Below are 20,140 nucleotides of genomic sequence, written 5' to 3' on the forward strand. Positions count from 1 at the left end.
GAATCACACCTCCTTTTCAAGTTACATTTCAGGTCCCCCTAACTCTTGCCGGTAAACACATCTGATAAAGAAAGCTATGTTTCCTTAATTTTATGTACTTTTTTATATATGCATCAATAATGAAGACTTAAAATTAGATTACTTTTATAAACTTTGAGGAAGAAAAGTAGAATGAGCAATAGAAAGTACATTTAGCCCTGGCTGGTGTGGCTTAGTGGGTTGAGTGCCAGCCTGTGAACCGAAAGGTTCAGGGCACACGCCTGGGTTGTGGGTTCGATCCCCAAGTGGGGATGTGCAAGAGGCAACCGATCGATGTTTCTCTTACATATTGATGTTTCTCTCCCTTTCTCCCTTCCTTCCCCACTCTCTAAAGAAATAAATAAAATCTTTAAAAAAAAAGTACATTTAGAAGAAAGTAATTTATATAATTAATAATCTTGCAAATTAGTAAGTAGATCAGAAGAAAGGGATACAGCAAAAATACACCAAAAACTTAAAAAGAAAATAAGCATGAAAATAGCAACTAAAGGTTAAAATGGGGGTGGGGGTGGGCAGAGGCATTACTTAGAGTCATCTAATATAGTATTCAAGAAAAGGAAAACTATAGTTTTAGCTTGATATGTATGAAATCTTGAGATAGTCACATAACTGTCGTAACAATCACCAGACTATGCTGTTAGAATAATACCATTAATAACACTGGTTAGGGTCTATAAACAAGTTTTCTCTTTTTTGTCTAATTGTATTAGATCAGATTCAGATTATTACATTTTGTGGGACTTTAAATTTTAAAAACATTGAATATAGTTTTACAAAATGCTACACATATGTATTAAAATAAGCACAACCTGAAAAAACTCACCAACAGCTTTTCCTGTGTGAATGTCAAAGGTGAATCCAGGAATATTTCCACAAATGGTTTTAAAGTCAGCTTTAAAATACAAACAAAATTCACTCTTTAAATTCTCAAAGTCCTTCAAAATAAAAATTTACATAGTACTACCTTCACTGCCAAATATATTTTATATTAGTCCCAAAAAACATTTTAATTTCAATGATGTTTATTTGGTAATAATACCTGCTCCTAGATTCAAAGAGTAGATCTAAGTATTCTTTACCATTATTCTTATTCTTATTCTTATTGTCATTATTAACTTTTTACTGCTCTGATATTAGAAGATAATAAATCATTACAAGATTCAAAATTTTCTTTTGATAAGCAGGGCTTTAATAATGTTTCAATTTATGTAGACTTAAAAACTAGATTAAAGTATAAATGTAAAAAGGGATTACAAATTGCATAAAGGCATAAAAATAATTTTGTAGTGGTCAAATAGGTTATAATGAATAAAGAATAAGAGGTAAATTTTGTCCTTTTTTAAAACATAAATGTCTATTTGTTAAAATGTGAAACTTGAGGCATCAAAAACAATGCATCATGGAATAAAATAGACTAGAAGAATTATTCCTACATATAGTTCACAAAATTAATAGAAATTGAAACAAATTCTAAGTTTTTTTTCAGGTCCATAATTTATTCATTTTTTTTTAATTGAGGTAACACTAGTTAACATTATCCAGGTTTCAGGTGCACAATTCTACTACATCATCTGTACACTGTATTCTGTGTTTAGCATCCCAAGTCAAGTCTCCATCCATCACCTTTATCCCTTCTATACCCTTCTCCGCCTCCCTACATCCTCCCTTCCCCTTGCAATCACTACACACAAATTCTAATATTTAAGAAGGCGATTGCTTCTGATGCCCACTGCTGTGTAAAGTTCTTGAAAAGAGCATTAGGTAAAACATATACAACATGCTATACTCCAGTGCTATCAGAGGAGGGAGGGTCTGTGTGTATTTCATCTACCAATATCTACCACGCATCCAGAACATACTGAGAGGCACTTAACAGATGCTCAGTTTAATGGTTTCTAATTGCCTGGCAATGTGCCCACTGTAGTTTATATACATCATCTCATTAAATCATCACTATAACCATATGAATTAATCAGTCATTATTTATTATTCCTATTTCATATATGATGAATCTGTTTCAGAAAGGATTAATAATCTATAAAGTCAGACAATATAGACCTGTCTCTCAAACCTAAGCCCTTTTACTTCCTCTTACAAAAAATAAGTAGTATTTCATTCCCCAAACCAGTGAGTTTCCAATTATAACTGATGGAGTTTTTAAATTAGAGAAGTGTAAAAACATTTCTATATGATTTTTTGAAACAAACTATGGCAAGATAGGGTTAAGAAAATCCACTTGCCCATTGAATTTGAGCCACCAAGAGAGATCCCATGTGTCACTTTCACTGTCTGTCATTAATTTCATTTTCGTCGGCAGCCGTCCGTCTCGAGAGACGATGGTGTAGCTTCTTAAGAGTCTATCTGCACCGCCGAGAATGGCTGTGCAGTCCGACTCGGGAGTGACACGGTATCTGTCTCCTCCCGTGTTGAATTGACATCTTGCGATGACGCTGGAGTGTCCTCTCCAGTGAAGCTGAAGCTACAGAGCCTGGGCAGGGTGATATGGAGGGTCTGCTGTTGCCCATGCAGCAGACCCCCCCTCTCTTCGCAGCTGAAGGATCCAAGGGAAAGACGGAGTCAATACAGCTTGGCTTCAGGTGCGCCGCAGGAGTTGCCGGTGTTGACTACAACGTCAAACCGCCTTAGGGACTCCGGCTCCGGATTTTCTGTCGGGGTTTACTCCCTTAGCCTTTCCCCTGAAGAGGTATGCCGCAAGGCAGCGGAGGTTTTTTGGAGTCAGAGTTTTCCTTCTCTGATCCTTCTATAGTATTCCTAGTATAATTGATAAACCTCTGTTGGTTATAATAAATATAGTTTATCTAATCAACAGAAGAGCACTGACTCAAACCCTGCTGCTATCTGATTTCTAGGTTTAAACTCATCTGGAACTCCTCTGGGGACTCCAATGGTGTCACTATAGATATGAGGATTATAGGATTCACCAGGCGCCACTGACCTTTTTTTTTTTTCTAACAGGGGCAGTCTGGATCGGTTTTGGAAATGCTAGGGTAAATGGGATAGCCAATTGAACAGGGCACAGGTTCCACTCCACCTGTTAGGCAGGATTTTCCAGAGACTCCTCTGCCCACAATACTACCAGATATCTGTTCTGGGGATTCGGAGGGGAATATAGTTGCCGGCCCCACTGTAAAGCTGTCTCGCATTTCTGGTATGAGTGCATATTAGGAGTTCTTCCACAGGGGTACCCAAATTCGCTTCCCACCTAGAGAGGCAAGAAGAGTAATTCATGGGCCCCACTGAGTATGAAGGGAGTGACTGAGTCCCATTATTCCTTATAGAGGGAAAGAGGAGAGACAAGCTTCTGCAAGTCTCATTTCCCCATGCATTCTCATCCTGGTAGAGAGCGAGCATACAGGCCATTCCCGAGGGGTCAGAGTCCCAGCCTAGTGGAAATTTCATTTTATCATCACATTAAATAAAACATTTTAATACATATAATCTAAGTAATACTTGGTAATAAATATATAATCATTGTTTCTTATTGATCGTACTGGATCAACTCTTAGTATCTAAAATTATTAAACATGATCACTTTCCAAAAACCTGAGTAGGCAACAATTTTAAGATAATTTTTTTTTTTTTGCTCTTGTCTCTATTTTCTTTCTGTTTTTCTTTCAAGAGAATCTGTGCTTGTAAAAAATATTTTACCATGTAAGATCAGTTCTATTTTTCTGCCTAAAAATTTCAGATAAGTTTGAGGAAAAGAAAGGTTAAAGACTGCTTTGACAAAGTTTCTTTTATGTAAAGTTTGCTCATCAAATTCACTTTTTGCATATTTTTTGCTTATTTTCCAAGACTGAACTAAAATACAATACTTACTGGACTTGATGGACTTTAAATTACCACAAGTTTTTTCATCAAAATATTACACAATCTAGGTCTAGCCCAAAGACACAAAGTAGTTAGTCAATAAATATTTGTTCAATGAATAAATGAGGAATTAACTAGCATAGTAGAAGATAATGAATTTAAATAGACTAGTGCTATAAACTTTAACTCTTTAGCAATGGGGCTTATCATCAGTCTTCAGACTCCTATTCAACAGACATATCAGAAATTAGTGTCTGAATCCCAAAGAGGGCCACGTGAGTTTCAGGACCACACATGTCTGGTTTTAATACCTGTGTGCTTTTACTACGCTGTCACACATAGTGCGCGTCACTGCCTCGGCCTGCAGCAGAAGTGTGAGGTGTGTGCGTACCTGTTCCTGGGGTTGGGCATGGTTCACAAGGCTTGTTCCAGGCTTTACCCACGTTGTACGTGCAGCAGCACATCCTTTTTGTCACATTAAAAGGCAACTCATTCTCACAGGTGGTTCCGTTATAGCTTCGGTAGCAAAAGCTTTTTCTCATGTCTACATGTAGAAAAACAAATAAGCCAGCCAATCATATCAGCAAATAGCTAACAATGAAGCCCACACATATGGAGACACCAAACTTGCTTCATTAACACAACTCTAAAAAAATGTCTGTTATTTAGAGGCATCTTAAAATAACTCTTTAGGTTAAACAAATCATTTTTAGGTTAACGTTCTCCTGTTTCTAAGTAAGGGATTTCATTTATAATTTTCTTGGGGAATAGGTTAATGGATTTTTGTTTCTATATTTAAAAGCAGTTATTTATTTTAAAACGTATTATATATTAAATTTCAAACGTTCTCATTTGTAAAGTAATGTTCATCTTATTTATTTAACTTAATTTTTATTGTTGATGCTATTACAGATGTCCCCATTTCCCCCTCCTCTGCCCACCTCCACCCAGCCCCCTCCCCCCTCCCCTCTGGCCTTCACCACACTGCCACTTGTGTCTATGGTTTATTGCATGTATGCTCTTTGGCTAATATCTTCACCTTATAATGTTCACTTTATATAAATGAAAAATTAAAATTGTTTAAGAACATGTAATTCTAATATTTGATGTAATTTTCTACCTCAGACTTGTGTTTCTTTTTAATGTAAATTTCCTTTTTTAACACCAAAGTACAGCTGATATACAGTATTATATTAGTTTCAGGTGTACAGCAGTGATTCTACATTTATATACTTCATAATGCAATCACCACTGTATGTCTAGTAACCACCTGTCACCATACAAAGTTATTACAATATTGACTATATTCTCTGTGCTGTACATTATAGCCTCATGACTTATTTATTTTATAACTGCATTAAGGGGTAATAAAGTTCAAAAACATGATACAGAACCAGGAGTTTATAAGACTTTACAATGTTTATCCATAAAGATTTAATTTCTATATTTTATGCAATAATTCTGAGACATAAGCATCTCACACAGGAAGTCAACACTGTGACCTAATTAATCTCAGAGACCTTTACGCACCCATGCAGTTGTGGCCCCCGTTGACCTGCATGTATTCAGGTGGGCAGATGCAGGTGTAATTTCCCAGAGTGTTGTAGCAGGTCCCAGGTCCGCACACGCCGGGATGTGCAAAACACTCATCAATATCTAGAGCAGGCAAGAATATCCATCAATTCAGGCATTTCCCCATGAGTTTATATTATTTAAGCTACTGAACAAAGCATAAGATGACTCCTCAAATCCATATTTCCATAAAATTCAGAATTTAAAGCAATTACATTGTTAATACTCCAAAATATGCATCAATATGACATGAGGTGTGGCTTTCCTGAAAAGAAAAGACTCTAATATTAAAAAATATAAATGATCAAAAGAAATTACTACAAAGTGGCAAAAAATAATTTAAATGGCACCTGCAATTTTTAAAATAGAAATTTCATATTATTCAAATGAAATTGCTTTAAAGCTTGCTTTCTTCTTATGTCATACTAAATTTTAGTGCCAACTTTAAACTGAATCCAGTTAGGAGAGCCTTTATGTTCACAGTTCCATTTAAATTAGTGCTCCTTAAGAGATTCTAGAAATGGTGCAACTGCTGATTGTTCTCCTCATTAAATCATATTTCTTCCAGATGCATTTACCTAACGTGTTCCAAAAGAAAGGTTATAATGGAAATGTTTGCATGTTTAATGTTCATCTTTAGAAGCTGTCATTGATTCCGTAAATAAATACTGAGATTTTCTGTATTTATATGTAAGCTAGGACTTGTAGCTATAAAGGTGAATAAGCTATGGACCTTGCATCAAGAAGCCCCCCATCTAGTAGAGAGATAGGTCCCTACAAGGATGACCATAGTGCCAAGTAGTAAGTGGGGGGATGGAAGCAAGAAAGGAGGCTGCATCACCTCCAAATTTCTTAGTGGCACACAAGCAGGCCAACATTTAAAAATCACTGAAAAATATTAACTTAATAATCTCATTAAAGCTTACCTATTTGCCCTATGAAAACTATAATCCTAATCAATATCTGAACTAATAACTTACTTGATAGTGAATATTTTCACACTAATCTGGCTTCCCTCATTTATTTTTAATTAATCCATTAACTCAGAGAAAACCAATAGTAAATGACAGCAAATGAGCTGTGGATTAATTTATCTGGCAGTGTTCATATGAAAAGAAAAAAGCTGTGAACCAGTTTCAACAGATCTTTTGATAGAATGTGAGGATGGGACCTTTTCCCTAGGCCCGATCAGGAATTTTGTTTTAGATAGTGCTGATTTTTTTTAGGTATAAATTCACCTCACCTTCACAGATGCGGGTTTCCTCGCTGAGATAGTAGCCTTGTGGGCACTCGCACTGGAAGCTCCCGAAGGTGTTGATGCAATTTCCTCCCTGGCAGAGACCTGGTAACTCCTGGCACTCATCAATGTCTGCACAAGGGGAGACAGCTCACTTGCAACAAAGACCATCGTGAAAGACAAGAGTTGCCGTTAGAGCTTTCAAACACGAGACTTCCAAGCGTCCATGTGAATGCACACTTAGCAGGTTTATTCTGACCACGGAGAGTCCCGCTTTGTTGGAAGTTGGCTACAATCTGAGAGGAGTTTTAAAGCAAGTTGAGGATGATTAAAGTTGGGGGGGTATCAGTAAGGAGAGTTTCTTTATGGAACAATCAAGACATTAGATCACTGAATGGGTGGGTCATACCTTCCTGACCGACAAGTGGTGATTATTGTATACCTGTAATGTTGCAAAATTATCTTGTGGGGATTGCTCCACACTCTTTTTTTATCACCTCTTCTCTAAAGTTAATGCTTTACTGTGGTTAAGTCTGGGTGAGAATCAGAGCTGCACTCACCTTCTAAGATTATTGTGATGGGGTTAGGTCTGAAGCCTTCACCTCCAGGACACAAGGTGTAATATTCAGCTACAAAACAAAGAAAAAGAAGAGATTTGATACCTGTGTTCCAGTGGCTTAGATAATGAACGTGCATTCAGCAACTGCCAGGCTCAAAACACACATATATTTTCCTTAGCACCCATTCAAATTTAAAAGTATACTACATTTTACATGAAATAAGATCATTATTTCATAAATTATATAGACAGAACAACAAAAACCATCTGTTTTAAATTAAAGAAAACACTCCTTGGCAGATCATTTATATCACAACTTTTTTTGGCTAGTAAATAAAAACTCAAAGACTCCACAATTTACAAGTTTCATCTATGCCCTTATCAGAACACACGTTTCAACTTAAGGCATAATACGACTGATGTCAGGAGTACAATATAGATGTGAACCTGAACTAAAACAACCTCTGAGAAGAACCAGGAATGGCCTAATTTATCCGTAATACCATGAAGAACTGGTATTACAATCATTCATATTGGATTGTGGTTAAAAATTATTTTTTTCCTTTTATCATATCATGAAAAACAATAAGAGAAGAATTCAAATTCGTTTTATATAAAACACTCTCGGCTTGTTTCAGGATAATCTTGAAAGTAGTCCAAATGTAAAAATTTGACCCTCACTATCTCTCCCATCTCCAGTGCAAGAACAAATTACAACTAGTTTTCAGCTACCAGAGTTTGTTCCCTTCCTCTTTTTCAGCTCCATACTCACTGCTATTGACAGGGGGGCACGTCTCGCAGGGGTTCCCCCAGGCCTTCCCCAGGGAGCAGCAGCAGGAGGAGCGACTGACGCCCACCCCAATTTCGGTGTTGCAGGACAGGCTGCCGTCTCCTCGAGGACCGAACTTCAGGTAGCAGTTGCCCACACGGTTGTCTGCAGAGAAACCCAGGAGCTTAAAATTGCCCTAGCCATAGTAAGAGTTCCTTTTAGAGAAAGATCACTCAAATGATGAAATTCAAGTTCCTGTACATTAATTTAAAAGGTTTGTTTCATCTTCAGTACAAAACAATTTCTTGCATGGTGAAACCTTACTCGAAATTTTAGTAAGAATTGAATCCCGACTAACCCAAACTTTTATTCCATAATTTTTTGACTTTGAAGATAAATATACCTGAAATGGTCCTATGAATGCAATTAACTGTTTTGTCAGCTGGGATGCATGAACCTGAAACACATCCATTTCATAAAAAATGATTGCACATTTAAAACACATCTTTAATAGGTTCTAACTTATCATTACTTTTTGTTCTTCTTCTTGTTCTTGCATCATTAGAACACATACCTGAAGACATTTTTGAAAACTCTAACAGCTCATAATTTTGTTCATGAGAGGGCAGCTATTTTCTTTGTTCCACAAATGGAACCTATTTTCACTTTTAAATTATCAACACCAATTAAAATAATCAGTGATTTTCTTTTATTTCTACATCACATATTTCCTTCCAATAACATTTGTTTAAACATGTGGGTTCACCATATCAATTACAATTTAAATATGGGTACAGGGAACCACTCCTTGTGGCTTCGGGAATTGTAGCCCAAGCCGTGAGCCTGGCAGCCCCTTCTCGGGAAGCCTCTAAGTCTCAACAGAAAACTGGAAGGTGGGGCAGACAGGACGGAAGGCCACTCAGAGGGTTTCCATGGGAACTGGATTTAAAGAATGCTTATTATGCTTTGGAGCTTGCTCTGTTTTTCTTCTCTCTCAGTTAACTATAAACAATCTCTAGCAAGGAATGTATGAAACCTTGCACCTAATGCCAGTGTGGTGTCAAGATGTTTAATAGACTCTGACACATACTGGTCACTGTGCTCTCTATATTGACACTTGTAATCTGTAACTGTCAACTGTAATCCAGGCAACTAAAAGCTATTGATGATTTATGAATCTTGACCTTGTATCTCCCATGCATACCCTTCTCAATAAAAATCATGAGGAATGAGGTCTTGTGCTTTCTCCACTAGAGGGAACAGTCACCTCCTTTCTCCCCCCAGACAAAATACAGTGTCTTAGATAGGTTTGTTTCGCTGTGGTCGTGAAAGCTCTGCGGGACAGAGCAGTTTCCAACCGAGCCTGGGCATTGGAGACAGATAAGCCTCATATGGGAGAAAAAAGAACCTAGGATGATATCTAATATTGCATATTGAATTTCTTATTGACTAACAGACAAGAATACCATATTTCCTTTGCCTATAGAAATATATTGTTCACTCATTCTTTGATTCTGGAATGCGAAAAATTTCATCTAGGATATTGGCCTCTGAAGACTTACACATAGCCTGGTATTTTGCTTATATGATCAGTTTCACCATTCTCTTTAGAATGTAGACTGGAGTGCTGGTCTCTGTTGCATTCATCTTCTGATGCATCTAACACTTATAAAATGGTTTCTACTGTCAATTTCCTTTTTCTGCTCCTATGGCCAGAAAGTGAACACTTCTGACTTCTCAACTGTGTTCAATAAATTCTCAAAGAAGATTTAAAGTATAGTGTCTCCAGTCTTCTTTTATACCTTTTTGAAAGGTGATGTAATCCCTTGCGCCAAACAACATGAAAATCGAAGAATGATGCAACAGTGATATTTTATTTCACTATTGTGTCACCCTTCTAGGTGATGCCATCATTTTCTACTTTACAAGTGTATTATTTGTTTTTAGCATCATTCGGTATAACTAATGAGTGATGAGGAAATCAAATGGTTCAAAGCAAAAGAGAAATAAGATCACTAACATCTCATCATGTTATCTTAGACCTATAAAAGGGTCCAGTGTACCCTTATGGCATTTGTGAGACAGAGTGAGTCTTTGTTCTTTGGAAAACCTCTAAGGAAGAATAAAGCCATGAAGTTATCAATCCATAGAAACAGAAATGCTCTAAAAAGAAACTAAAACAAGAAAATGATTATGTGCTGACAGTTAATCTGAGCACTGGCGTTCATTCTCTGCAGGGCTGTCGTGGTTTATGCTTCTACCAACAGAACAGAGGGATCTTTGAGGTCCACGGGACCAACACTTCACCTTCCTCAGTCTAATTTTTGCCTGCCTATTAGATGTAGAGTCATGTTTATATAAGTGTCTTTCTTTTTCTTACTCCTAATAGTTTTGGGCATTTGTTTATGTTTGTTAACTTTTGGAGTACTCCCTTTTATTAGTTGCCTTTTCATAGCTTTGGTTTGCTCCAAGGAAGCTTTTAAGAAATACTGAGACTCCAGTGGCTCAATTCCTGGGAGTGAGGCAGGCATTAAAACAATTTCAGGGTTCCAAATAAATGGGATTTTCCTGTGCAGCTGAGGTTGAGAGCCACTTTGTGACCTGGGCTATATCGCTCCTTCTCTGACTCCTTTCCTAATACTCTTCCCACTCACTCTACTCTTTGCTCAGCCTTGGTGCTGTGTCTCCAACACCAGCATTCTCCTACTGCAGGCCCTTTGCACTGGCTGCTCCTCTGCACTGAAGACAAGTTGTCTGCTCTCAGAGGTCCAGTTGACTTCCTCCCTCCTTTAAGGCTCTTACTCTCCCACCCTCCAAATAACATGGCACTTATCTTACAATTATTTCCAGTGCCAGAATTTCTTCTCACTGTATCTGTCTACCTGCCACCAGCAAGTAAACACAAATGCAGAGATTTGCTTAGTGTGTTTCCTCTGCAGCCCCTAGAATAGAAAGCACTCAATATTCACTGAACAAATAATTCTGAATGAAATAATCAGAAGTTGGAGCATCCATAAACCATAACAATATATTCTCTAAAATTTGAAAACAATATAAAAATTATGTATAAATCAGAGCAACAAACATTCCTTCCATAGATTATGAGATCTGGAAAACACACTGAAGATAGTAGACAGATTTGTGCTGGAGCACAGATTTGTTCTTTCTCTTTCTTTCTTTCTTTTCTTTTTTCTTTTTTGCATTCTGTCAAGGAATTCTCCAGGCCATTTACTCCTCTAGGTAAATGCTCTCTGAGGTGCAGAAACAGGGCAGATGGCAAAAGCTTGACAATTATTTCCTAAAGACCAGAGATGTCAGGAATGTTGAAGACAGATCCTGAACCTTTATTACTGCCTTTTTTGCTCCCTCCCCAACCCCCCAAATTGCTTCACTCCAATGGTTTGGCTCAAGAAATCCAGTTCTCCAATTCCTCTCCTCTCATCACTTCATTAGTTACACTTTAACATGAACCTGCTCATAGGAGAGATAAAAGTATAATGCATTAGTTCTACTGCTTTGGGCTGTCCTGGCCAATGCATTGGACAGGGGGCCCAGCAATTTAAGGCTGTGCCTCAGCTCTGCCATTTGCAAGCTCTGAGATTTTGAACAAAGTACTGCACCCCTTGAAGCCCTGGTTCCCAAGCTTGTGAGAATAGGAAGTTGGAGCAGAAATTCATTTCCAAATACTACTTGGCAGATAAACAGCATAAAAATTACCATATAATTTGGTAATCTAGAGTTTCTTAAGGGAAGGGACTGGGTTTTTTTTCTTTTGCAAATTAATTATAGCAAATACTCACTACAGTTCATTACCAAGAGAGTTTCAATATTTAGCTCTAAATAATTCTATTTGTTTCAGATAGCTTTTACTTACCAACACAACCCACACCAGTGGGGTTCAGCTGGAAATCAGGTGGGCAGTTACACTCGTAACGACCAGGCGTGTTGACACACAGGCCATTTACACAGTTTATGGGATCTGCACATTCATCAATATCTAGGAAAAACATTTAAAATGCCCACGTTAAGATCTTTTACTTTCTCTGTGCACACTGCTGTTTCAAAGTATTTGGAGGATTTTTGTAACTTAGTAGATCATTATGAAGGCCTCAGCACAATAAAATAAAGATTAAATCCTTGTATATATCTAAACCAGTTTTCACATATCAATCACTCAGTAATTAAGATAAGGTCATTTAATATCCTTGATAGATAAATAATAATTAAATGTTGGAATCCTGAAGAGAAAACTTATGTCACTATTTGCTTAACTAAAATTATATATATACACATATATACACATGTATATACATATATGAATACATGTGCATCACAAAATATATAAATCCTAGTTTCAAGTTAGATATTTAATATTAGGTTGTTTATATAAAAATGGATTAATTCCATTAAAAATAAATGTATCAGATTGTAATTTTGTTTCAAAAAATGTATAACTCAAGGTATAGTTTAGCTAAGCAGAAATCTGAGGAATTTTTAAACTGAGCACAAAATATTCATCTAGTAAGAACACAATTAAGCCCTCAGCTTGCCATACCTGTACAGTTCCCGCCTGTTCTGTCCAATTCATAACCATCATCGCAGATACAATGAAACATTCCAGGCAAATTATTACATGTTCCAAAGACACAAATATTTTGGAAGGAGCATTCATCAATATCTGAAAATTTTAAAAAACAGCCATCTCTTGTTTACAAGGACATTTTGATTTAATAAATAACATTAATCAAATTTTTTATTTCCTAAGATATTCTTATACAATAAAAAATTTTCTTTTTCTCTGACCAGGTAAATGTCAAGCAACTAATGCTTATCTAGGAACAAATATAAAAGAAACATTGTTTTATTTTATTGACAGTATTTTAACTGTCTTGGGTTATAATATACTTAAACAGAAAAGAATTCCCCAAAGGCATAAAACAATACAAAACTTAAATATGAACATGTGAAAGGAATGAGGTAGGAATTAAAGATTAAAACAAGTTCAAAGATTCTAATAATTTAGTGCAAAAGATGTTTTTTAAACATCTACAACATACAAAATATATAACATAATATTTTAAATATTAAAGATATTATGAAAATTCCTTAAGTTTAACTTTTTAAAATATTTTGTCCTGTAATTTGATCTGTTAGAAAGTCAGTTTAAAAAGGGAAATAATTTTTTTCCTAAGAGCATGAAATAAGATCATCCCTTGCCCCACATTCTTACACATTTCATTAAAATAGCTTTATTGAAGTCAAATTCAGTTTAAGAAACTCTTCCATGAGGCTTTTGCTCAAAGTCAATAAATAAGAAATCACTCCTCATTCATATGAAAATGAAGACCCATATGTATATATGTATGTGTGTACAGCTGCAGAAATAATCTATATTTCTCCTCATAGGAAGACGGTGAACATTTCATAAACAAATTACCTCATATTCTGAGAATGCAGACAAGGCATGTCATTTTAGGCTAGACCATGCAAATCGTCCTAAAGGGCTGTCTTAAATCTAAAAATGTCTCTGGTCAATTAAAATATGATAATTAAGATTAAAATAATGAATTTCAACTATCTTAGCTTTAGAGTATGGCTCAAATTATGTTTTAAAGTTCAACATATATATAAATGTGCCTCTTTTTTGTGTTGGAGTAATAAACAAAATTATTCTCTTTATATAAATGAATAAAAACTAATTAAGCCAGTTTATCACTGACTTGTATAATCTACAACTGAAAATGGAATTGTGTTATCAGCTCTCGGAGTATGCATTTCACTTTTAAATGACCATTTAAATAATGTAATAGTTGTGCAAAATAAGGATTTTTTAAGAGAATGTGGTCTTGTATTCTCCTAAAGAATACTTAGTATCACTTGGGGAAGGTCTGGGAGAAGTTTTGGAAGGCCCTATAGGAAAGATAAAGGAAGAGAATTATAAACAGGAAATTCTGTGTTATGTATAAAGAATTAATTTTGAAATTTTATGTTGGCAGAAGTGTCTGGCTACTGCTTATTTGTTCCTTTTCCCACTAACTCTTGTCAAACTGACACAGGTAGTAAATCATGTAATTCCGTAACCATACTGACTCACATTTTCTACTAACTGGCTTTAGTGCTTTAGAAGAAACCAGGACTGGGGAAAAAAAATGACGCTCACTCTACAGCTGCCTTGTGTAAAGGGAATTAGGTTCTGCCCAATCTAGCTGGTCAGTATAGAAGAATGAATGCTTTCAGTTTCTAATACCATCTTCCCAAAGGCCTACTTTTCATCCTCTTATTTGATTCTCTAGAAATTGGTGGATATTTATGAAAAATTCTGCTTTCCCTCTTCAATGCTACTTTTGTCAGTGGGTCAGGCTCTCCTCCGAGCCACCTTGGGTTGTATAACTTGGTCTTGTTGGGTTGCTTCTGGTGAAGTATGTGTGTGTGTGCACACATGAGCTGGTATGTACTGTTTCTGTTCATTTGATTAGACACTAGGGTAGGGAGGTTCTGTAATCTGGTTTCATTTTATAATCTTTGTCTAGCAGTTAGCCTGAGTTATTTTTTTAAACATTTTCTATGAATCACTCACTTTGTTAAAGCCCTATGGTTTATATGAATTGTTTTCAATCTTTTTCCTTTCTTCATTTACACTTTTATGTACTCCTTATGAACACAATGATGACCCAAATGATACGTAATGTGAACTGAGTGCCTAATTTAAAAGAAAATCCAATTTCTTTTTCTTGGAAAGATATGATACTCGCCACAAAGCCCCATTGCTAGGAAAGGAGGATGATGTCATAACTTAGAGGAATGAGACATTACTATTAGGCAAAAGGGCAGTCCCCAAAGAGGACTTTCCATCCCAGACACACAGACAGCAGACTGAAACATGATGGCAAATGCCAAAAATGGGCTACTCAATTTTGATAAACACATTAAATAGCAGTGATTGGGGTAGGTAGTATATCATATTTTAAAAGCTGAATAGTTTTTCCACATGTCATTCATTTAGTGATAAAAAAAGAAATGGTTAAAAAAAAAAAGAATGAGCCAAACTTCCAACTACTGGCTCATGGCCAGGAAAACTTCATAAGAGATGAAAGCTGCCTTCCTCATTATTCATTCGGCAAAATAATCCATGCTTAAACGAATGACTTTTTTATGTGCAGCATGTGCTGTGTATTCTGCTTCCAGGTGGAGCCTGTTCCAGCCCTTTTTGTGGTTTCATTTGCTGTAGTTGATCCAACTTGGAAATGAGTTGGAATCCTGGTGACCCACCTTGGCAAGACCTGCTGTCTGAGGCTGGAGTGAAGCCCATCTCACATTCGCAGCGATATGCACCCGGGACGTTGAGGCATTGTCCGTTCTCACAGAGATTTATGTTTTCTGCACACTCATCAACATCTGGGGGATAAGCAGATTACATCTCTATTAAGTTCCAAATTTCATGATACATCTTTTTTCCTTGCTCTACAACTAAATCCATTTCACTAGCCTGAGTGAGTGTTCATTACCATGAAGCAACAAATAATCATATTCACCTAAAAAAGGGTATATAACCTGAGAGTGGAGCTATTTAACCTATGCCCTAACATTAAATTCTAACATGATTAACAGGAAGAATGCAGGGGTCTTTCACATTTGTCTTAGTTCTCTTTAATGCCAATTTGTTGCATCAGTATTATACCAACATCATTTAGGTATATGACAAAGAACATTGGTACTAATCTTAAAATGGTGTTCATTCATTTGAAAACATTGTAGTGTTAGAAGAAATAATTCATTCTTTCACTAGTGTAAGTATTTTTAAGTAAATTAGGGATGCTCTCTGGGAATTAGCGCCCTGGCTGGTTTAGCTCAGTGGATTGAGTGTCGGCCTGCGAGCTAAGTGTCGCTGGTTCGATCTTCCAGTCAGGGTACATCAGAGAAGTTGACTCCAAAAAACCTCCGCTGCCTTGCGGCATACCTCTTCAGGGGAAAGGCTAAGGGAGTAAACCCCGACAGAAAATCCGGAGCCGGAGTCCCTAAGGCGGTTTGACGTTGTAGTCAACACCGGCAACTCCTGCGGCGCACCTGAAGCCAAGCTGTATCGACTCCGTCTTTCCCTTGGACCCTTCAGCTGCGAAGAGAGGGGGGGTCTGCTGCATGGGCAACAGCAGACCCTCCATATTACCCTGCCCAGGCTCTGTAGCTTCAGCGTCATCGCATGATGTCGATTCAACACGGGAGGAGACAGATACCATGTCACTCCCGAGTCGGACTGCACAGCCATTCTCGGCGGTGCAGATGGACTCTTAAGAAGCTACACCATCGTCTCTCGAGACGGACGGCTGCCGACGACTCTGGGAATTAGGAAAGTTTTTTCCTTTTTCATGTCACTACAATCTTATCAAAATACTCTTATCTTAATTATGCAAATGGACATTATTCATAGACGTTAAAGGTAATTTATTAATTCCATCTAATGGAAAAAAAGGGGGAGGACAGAAATCAATGTTTACTGAGGGCCAATACTGCCAGACAGTGTGCTAGTTGCTTGACGAGCACGTTTCCCTTTAGGTCACCAATCCAATCCTGTGAGGTTTAGAAGAGAAGACCCAAAGCCAAGAGCAGCCAACTGAGCTGCAGGAGTCACAGTGAGCTGATCTGTGGCTGAGCCAGGACCTCAGCACAGCCGTACCTGACCCCAAAGCCATGCATGTCCTTTTACACTATTGTGCAGAGAAATGCTAAGAAAATGAAATAGCCGAGGTTTAAAAGTAATGATGTTTTAATATTGAATAGACACGTTTTCTTAAAGAGATATTTGAAAATGATGAGGCTGTGTTTTTGATGTCAATAATTAGGAAAAAAATAAGTCTACATTTTAGTGATGGGTTTAAGGTATGCACTGAAATTCAACTGAGAAACACCTGTCTTACAAACAAAAGCATCATACTTTAATGCCCAGAGGTGATCCAGTCTTAAAAATGAATATAATGAGATGTTTTATCCTTAAGGAATGTGAAATGAATAGCAGCTAAGTAGCAGCTAACATTTATTGAGCTCGTGTGTTTTCTAAGCCCTTTACATGTTTTATTTCATTCTGTCCTTTCAAAACCATGTGTAAGCTGAGATTTTGATAAACTCATTAAATAGCAGTGACTAGGCAGGTTACATATCATATCTGAAGAAGCTGAATACTTTTCCCATATGTCATTCATTTAGCAATAAAAATGCAAAATAAATGGCATTATTATTATTACTGTGCCCATATTAAAACAGGAAAACTAAGCCCACATAGGTTAAGTAACTTCCTTAAAGATACACTGCCAGTAAGCAGCACAGGCAAGATCTGAATTCAGGTGGTCTGAGTCAGACAGAGCCTGAATTTTTGGCCAATATGTTAATAAACAAACAAGAGGAAAGTGACAGTCATAAGCAGTAAAGAATAATAATAAATGTCATTATTTTAAACCTTCAACCAATATTTTAGAAAATTTCTCAGCTTTTTGTGTTTAAGAGAAGGATACATAGTCGCCTGTAAGTTTTTAAACAGAGGCAGGGATTACAGCCTCCTTTAATTCATTTTCTTCAAATAAAAAGAGCATATAGAGTAGCCCAGAAAGTCATTCCAGAACACACCCCCGGGACTCCACCCACCTGAGCAGGTGAAGCCGTCTCCAGTGAACCCTTCAGAGCAAGCGCATCGATAGGAGCCTGGGGTGTTTACACACTGAGCGTTGATGCTACATTGGTGGGTTCCATTAGAGCATTCATCCAGATCTCCATGCCAAGAAAACATAGCGATAAAGTTCAGAAACAAAAATGGAACATTTAAACACTCAGAAAGGTTTTCATTTGTCTCAATTTAAATGTAAACTAGTCAAGTGGAATGTGTTTTAGTTGATCTCTAAGTTCACAGTTCTAATTCTCTAGGATGTCAGACCCACAGTCCAAAGTGCTCCTGCCACAAGCAGGGGCCAAGAGTATAAAACCAAGCATTTTTTGAGGTATCTAATCAACTAGCTTTTTAATGACTAAAAGAAAACCAGGGCTATATTCCGTTCTGACTTCTACTCATGGTAGATTTCATCACTGGTTTCATTATCAAAAAAGGAGGGGGGGTGTCCATTTATAAGATATTACTGAATTTCGGAGCAGAAAAATTTAACATAGGTTTTTCAGGTTCATTTTATAGATTAGGAAACTGATATATGATTCCCGACCTCATGAAGCCCAGTATCTAGTGGAAAAGACAGACATTAAACACAAAAAAATTAAGTTAAATACTGCTATATGTACTGGGAAAAAACATTACAAAGTGCTATGAGAGAATAAAAGAGGCATCTAATTTGAAGTATGGGAACAAAGAAAACTCTAGTAAGAAAGTAACTTTTTGTTAACTTCAGACCTAAATGATGAATAAAAGCCTGTTGAACAGAGGTAGGGAAAGGAACTCCTTGCAGAGAGAATAGCACATACAAAGACACTGAATAGGAAAAGAACTTGGTGTGAAATTAAAGGAGGTCAGAGTGACAAAGTGCAATGCAGGGGAAGAAGGTGATGGAAAATTAAACTGGGGAGGTAGTAGAAAGATGCTATAGGGCCTTACAAACCATGGACAGAAGCTAGATTTTATCCTAAATTCAATAGATTAAAACGACAACTGCGAAGACATCAGGTCCATGGTTTAAAAGGTATGTCTGGCTGCTGTATGAAGAATGGATTAGCAGGAGGACCAGACAGGAACCTCAAAATGGCTGAGACCAGAGCAGGTGAATGGTGATGGAAAGGAGTGGATGGAATGGATGATCTTTTGGGGTAGAGATGCCAGGACACAGCTGAATTTTTGATAGAGGAGGAAGACTATTTTTGCAATAGCTGGCCAGAATGAGAGATGCCCAAGAAGCACAAAAAAGGGAGGCTAAAAGAGAGAAAAAATGTAGTCAGGTGGGACTGGAAGAGTGGGAATGGGGATATGGCTGAAGGTGGGGAGGTTAATGACAGATGGCTGCATTAGAAGTGAGGCGGCAGTGGGCTGGACCAAAAGCCATCGTAGAACATACCTTAGCAAAGTGATTTGGAAACTATGATAATTTAAATTCTATAGTCAGCTCATAAACATTTGACAAGCATAAAACAATTAAATGGATAAAAATGCATATTCAGAAGAATGTGTTATTGGTAAAAGATTTTAAAGCTGTTCTTTAATGCTTACTGCAGGCTTGTGAGGTTTTAATGGGCAATCATGGGGAGGTCAGTTTAGCTTGCTTCATTTCTCCTTCTAGTTGACCTGGATAAGTCTTGCCATTTAGAAAATGCTTTATTAATAAGGCATGTAAAACACTGAGCATATTAAGCGCCACTGTGCATGACTCTGAGGGTAAAATCCAGTCTTCTGCCTCACAGCTATAAAGATTTATTAAACTTTGGCTCAAGAACTATAAAACTTGGACTGGGGCAACTGTCTTCCTGTTCTCCTTTCTTTGTATCAGAGCTCTTGCAATCCAAGAAAACATTTAGATTTCTCTGGAAGAAGAATTAGGTTAGCTGGAAAAAAACAAACAAACAAACAAAAAAAAAAAACCCTTTTCATTCCCTTCATTTATTTCACTGAGTTTTAAATCTCAATGATTGCTCTATGAAAAGATTGGGAAAATATATTAGTCATTTTCATTATGCAGCTGTTTGGATTTCTGGCTGCACATCAAATAATTTTTACTGAACAACACACTAAAAAGCAGATGCCAAGGCATACTGTTGTAATTTGATCATGTATACCAATGTTAAAGAAAACTCTTAGACAAAACTATCTTGCAACTAAAGATAGCCTCTGGTTTTCAAGAGATTGAATGAAAGAGAAGAGCATGCTCCTGTTCAAGTATGTGGGTTGACAACTACATAAAGAAGAGCCTCTAAGAATTTTGTGTCTTAGCAAAAGTTATTTACATTTGCAAACTCACCAATACATTTGATGCCATTTCCAATCCAGCCTTCTCTGCAGCTACATTTGAAGCTTCCTGGGACGTTTAGACATGAGGCATGCATGTCGCAGTTGTGGGCACCAATTTCACATTCATCCACATCTGAGGAACCATAGTTAATATGATGAAGATAAAATAGAAGCTTATTAATTCAATTCCCAGTATATTTTTGTGCA

The 20,140-nt window shown here is 37.0% G+C and overlaps 1 protein-coding gene across 2 annotated transcripts in view; it reads right to left on the bottom strand.

Moving 5' to 3' along the window:
- Nucleotides 1-20,140, bottom strand: part of FBN2 (fibrillin 2) — a 276,567-nt gene that overhangs the window by 43,740 nt on the left and 212,687 nt on the right. For both annotated transcript variants that reach the window (XM_090279079.1, XM_090279078.1), the window contains 11 exons: nt 19,944-20,066; nt 17,641-17,763; nt 15,277-15,402; nt 12,563-12,685; nt 11,882-12,004; nt 8,011-8,172; nt 7,240-7,308; nt 6,686-6,811; nt 5,401-5,526; nt 4,262-4,414; nt 863-931 (listed from right to left, as the gene is read on the bottom strand). In XM_090279079.1, coding sequence (XP_090135205.1) covers nt 863-931; nt 4,262-4,414; nt 5,401-5,526; nt 6,686-6,811; nt 7,240-7,308; nt 8,011-8,172; nt 11,882-12,004; nt 12,563-12,685; nt 15,277-15,402; nt 17,641-17,763; nt 19,944-20,066 — 1,323 coding nt within the window. The remainder of the gene's footprint in view (nt 1-862; nt 932-4,261; nt 4,415-5,400; nt 5,527-6,685; nt 6,812-7,239; nt 7,309-8,010; nt 8,173-11,881; nt 12,005-12,562; nt 12,686-15,276; nt 15,403-17,640; nt 17,764-19,943; nt 20,067-20,140) is intronic.

This window comes from Furipterus horrens, unplaced genomic scaffold (assembly GCF_987537825.1).
Source record: "Furipterus horrens unplaced genomic scaffold, mFurHor1.1.pri manual_scaffold_5, whole genome shotgun sequence".
In the NCBI taxonomy this organism is placed as follows: domain Eukaryota; kingdom Metazoa; phylum Chordata; class Mammalia; order Chiroptera; family Furipteridae; genus Furipterus; species Furipterus horrens.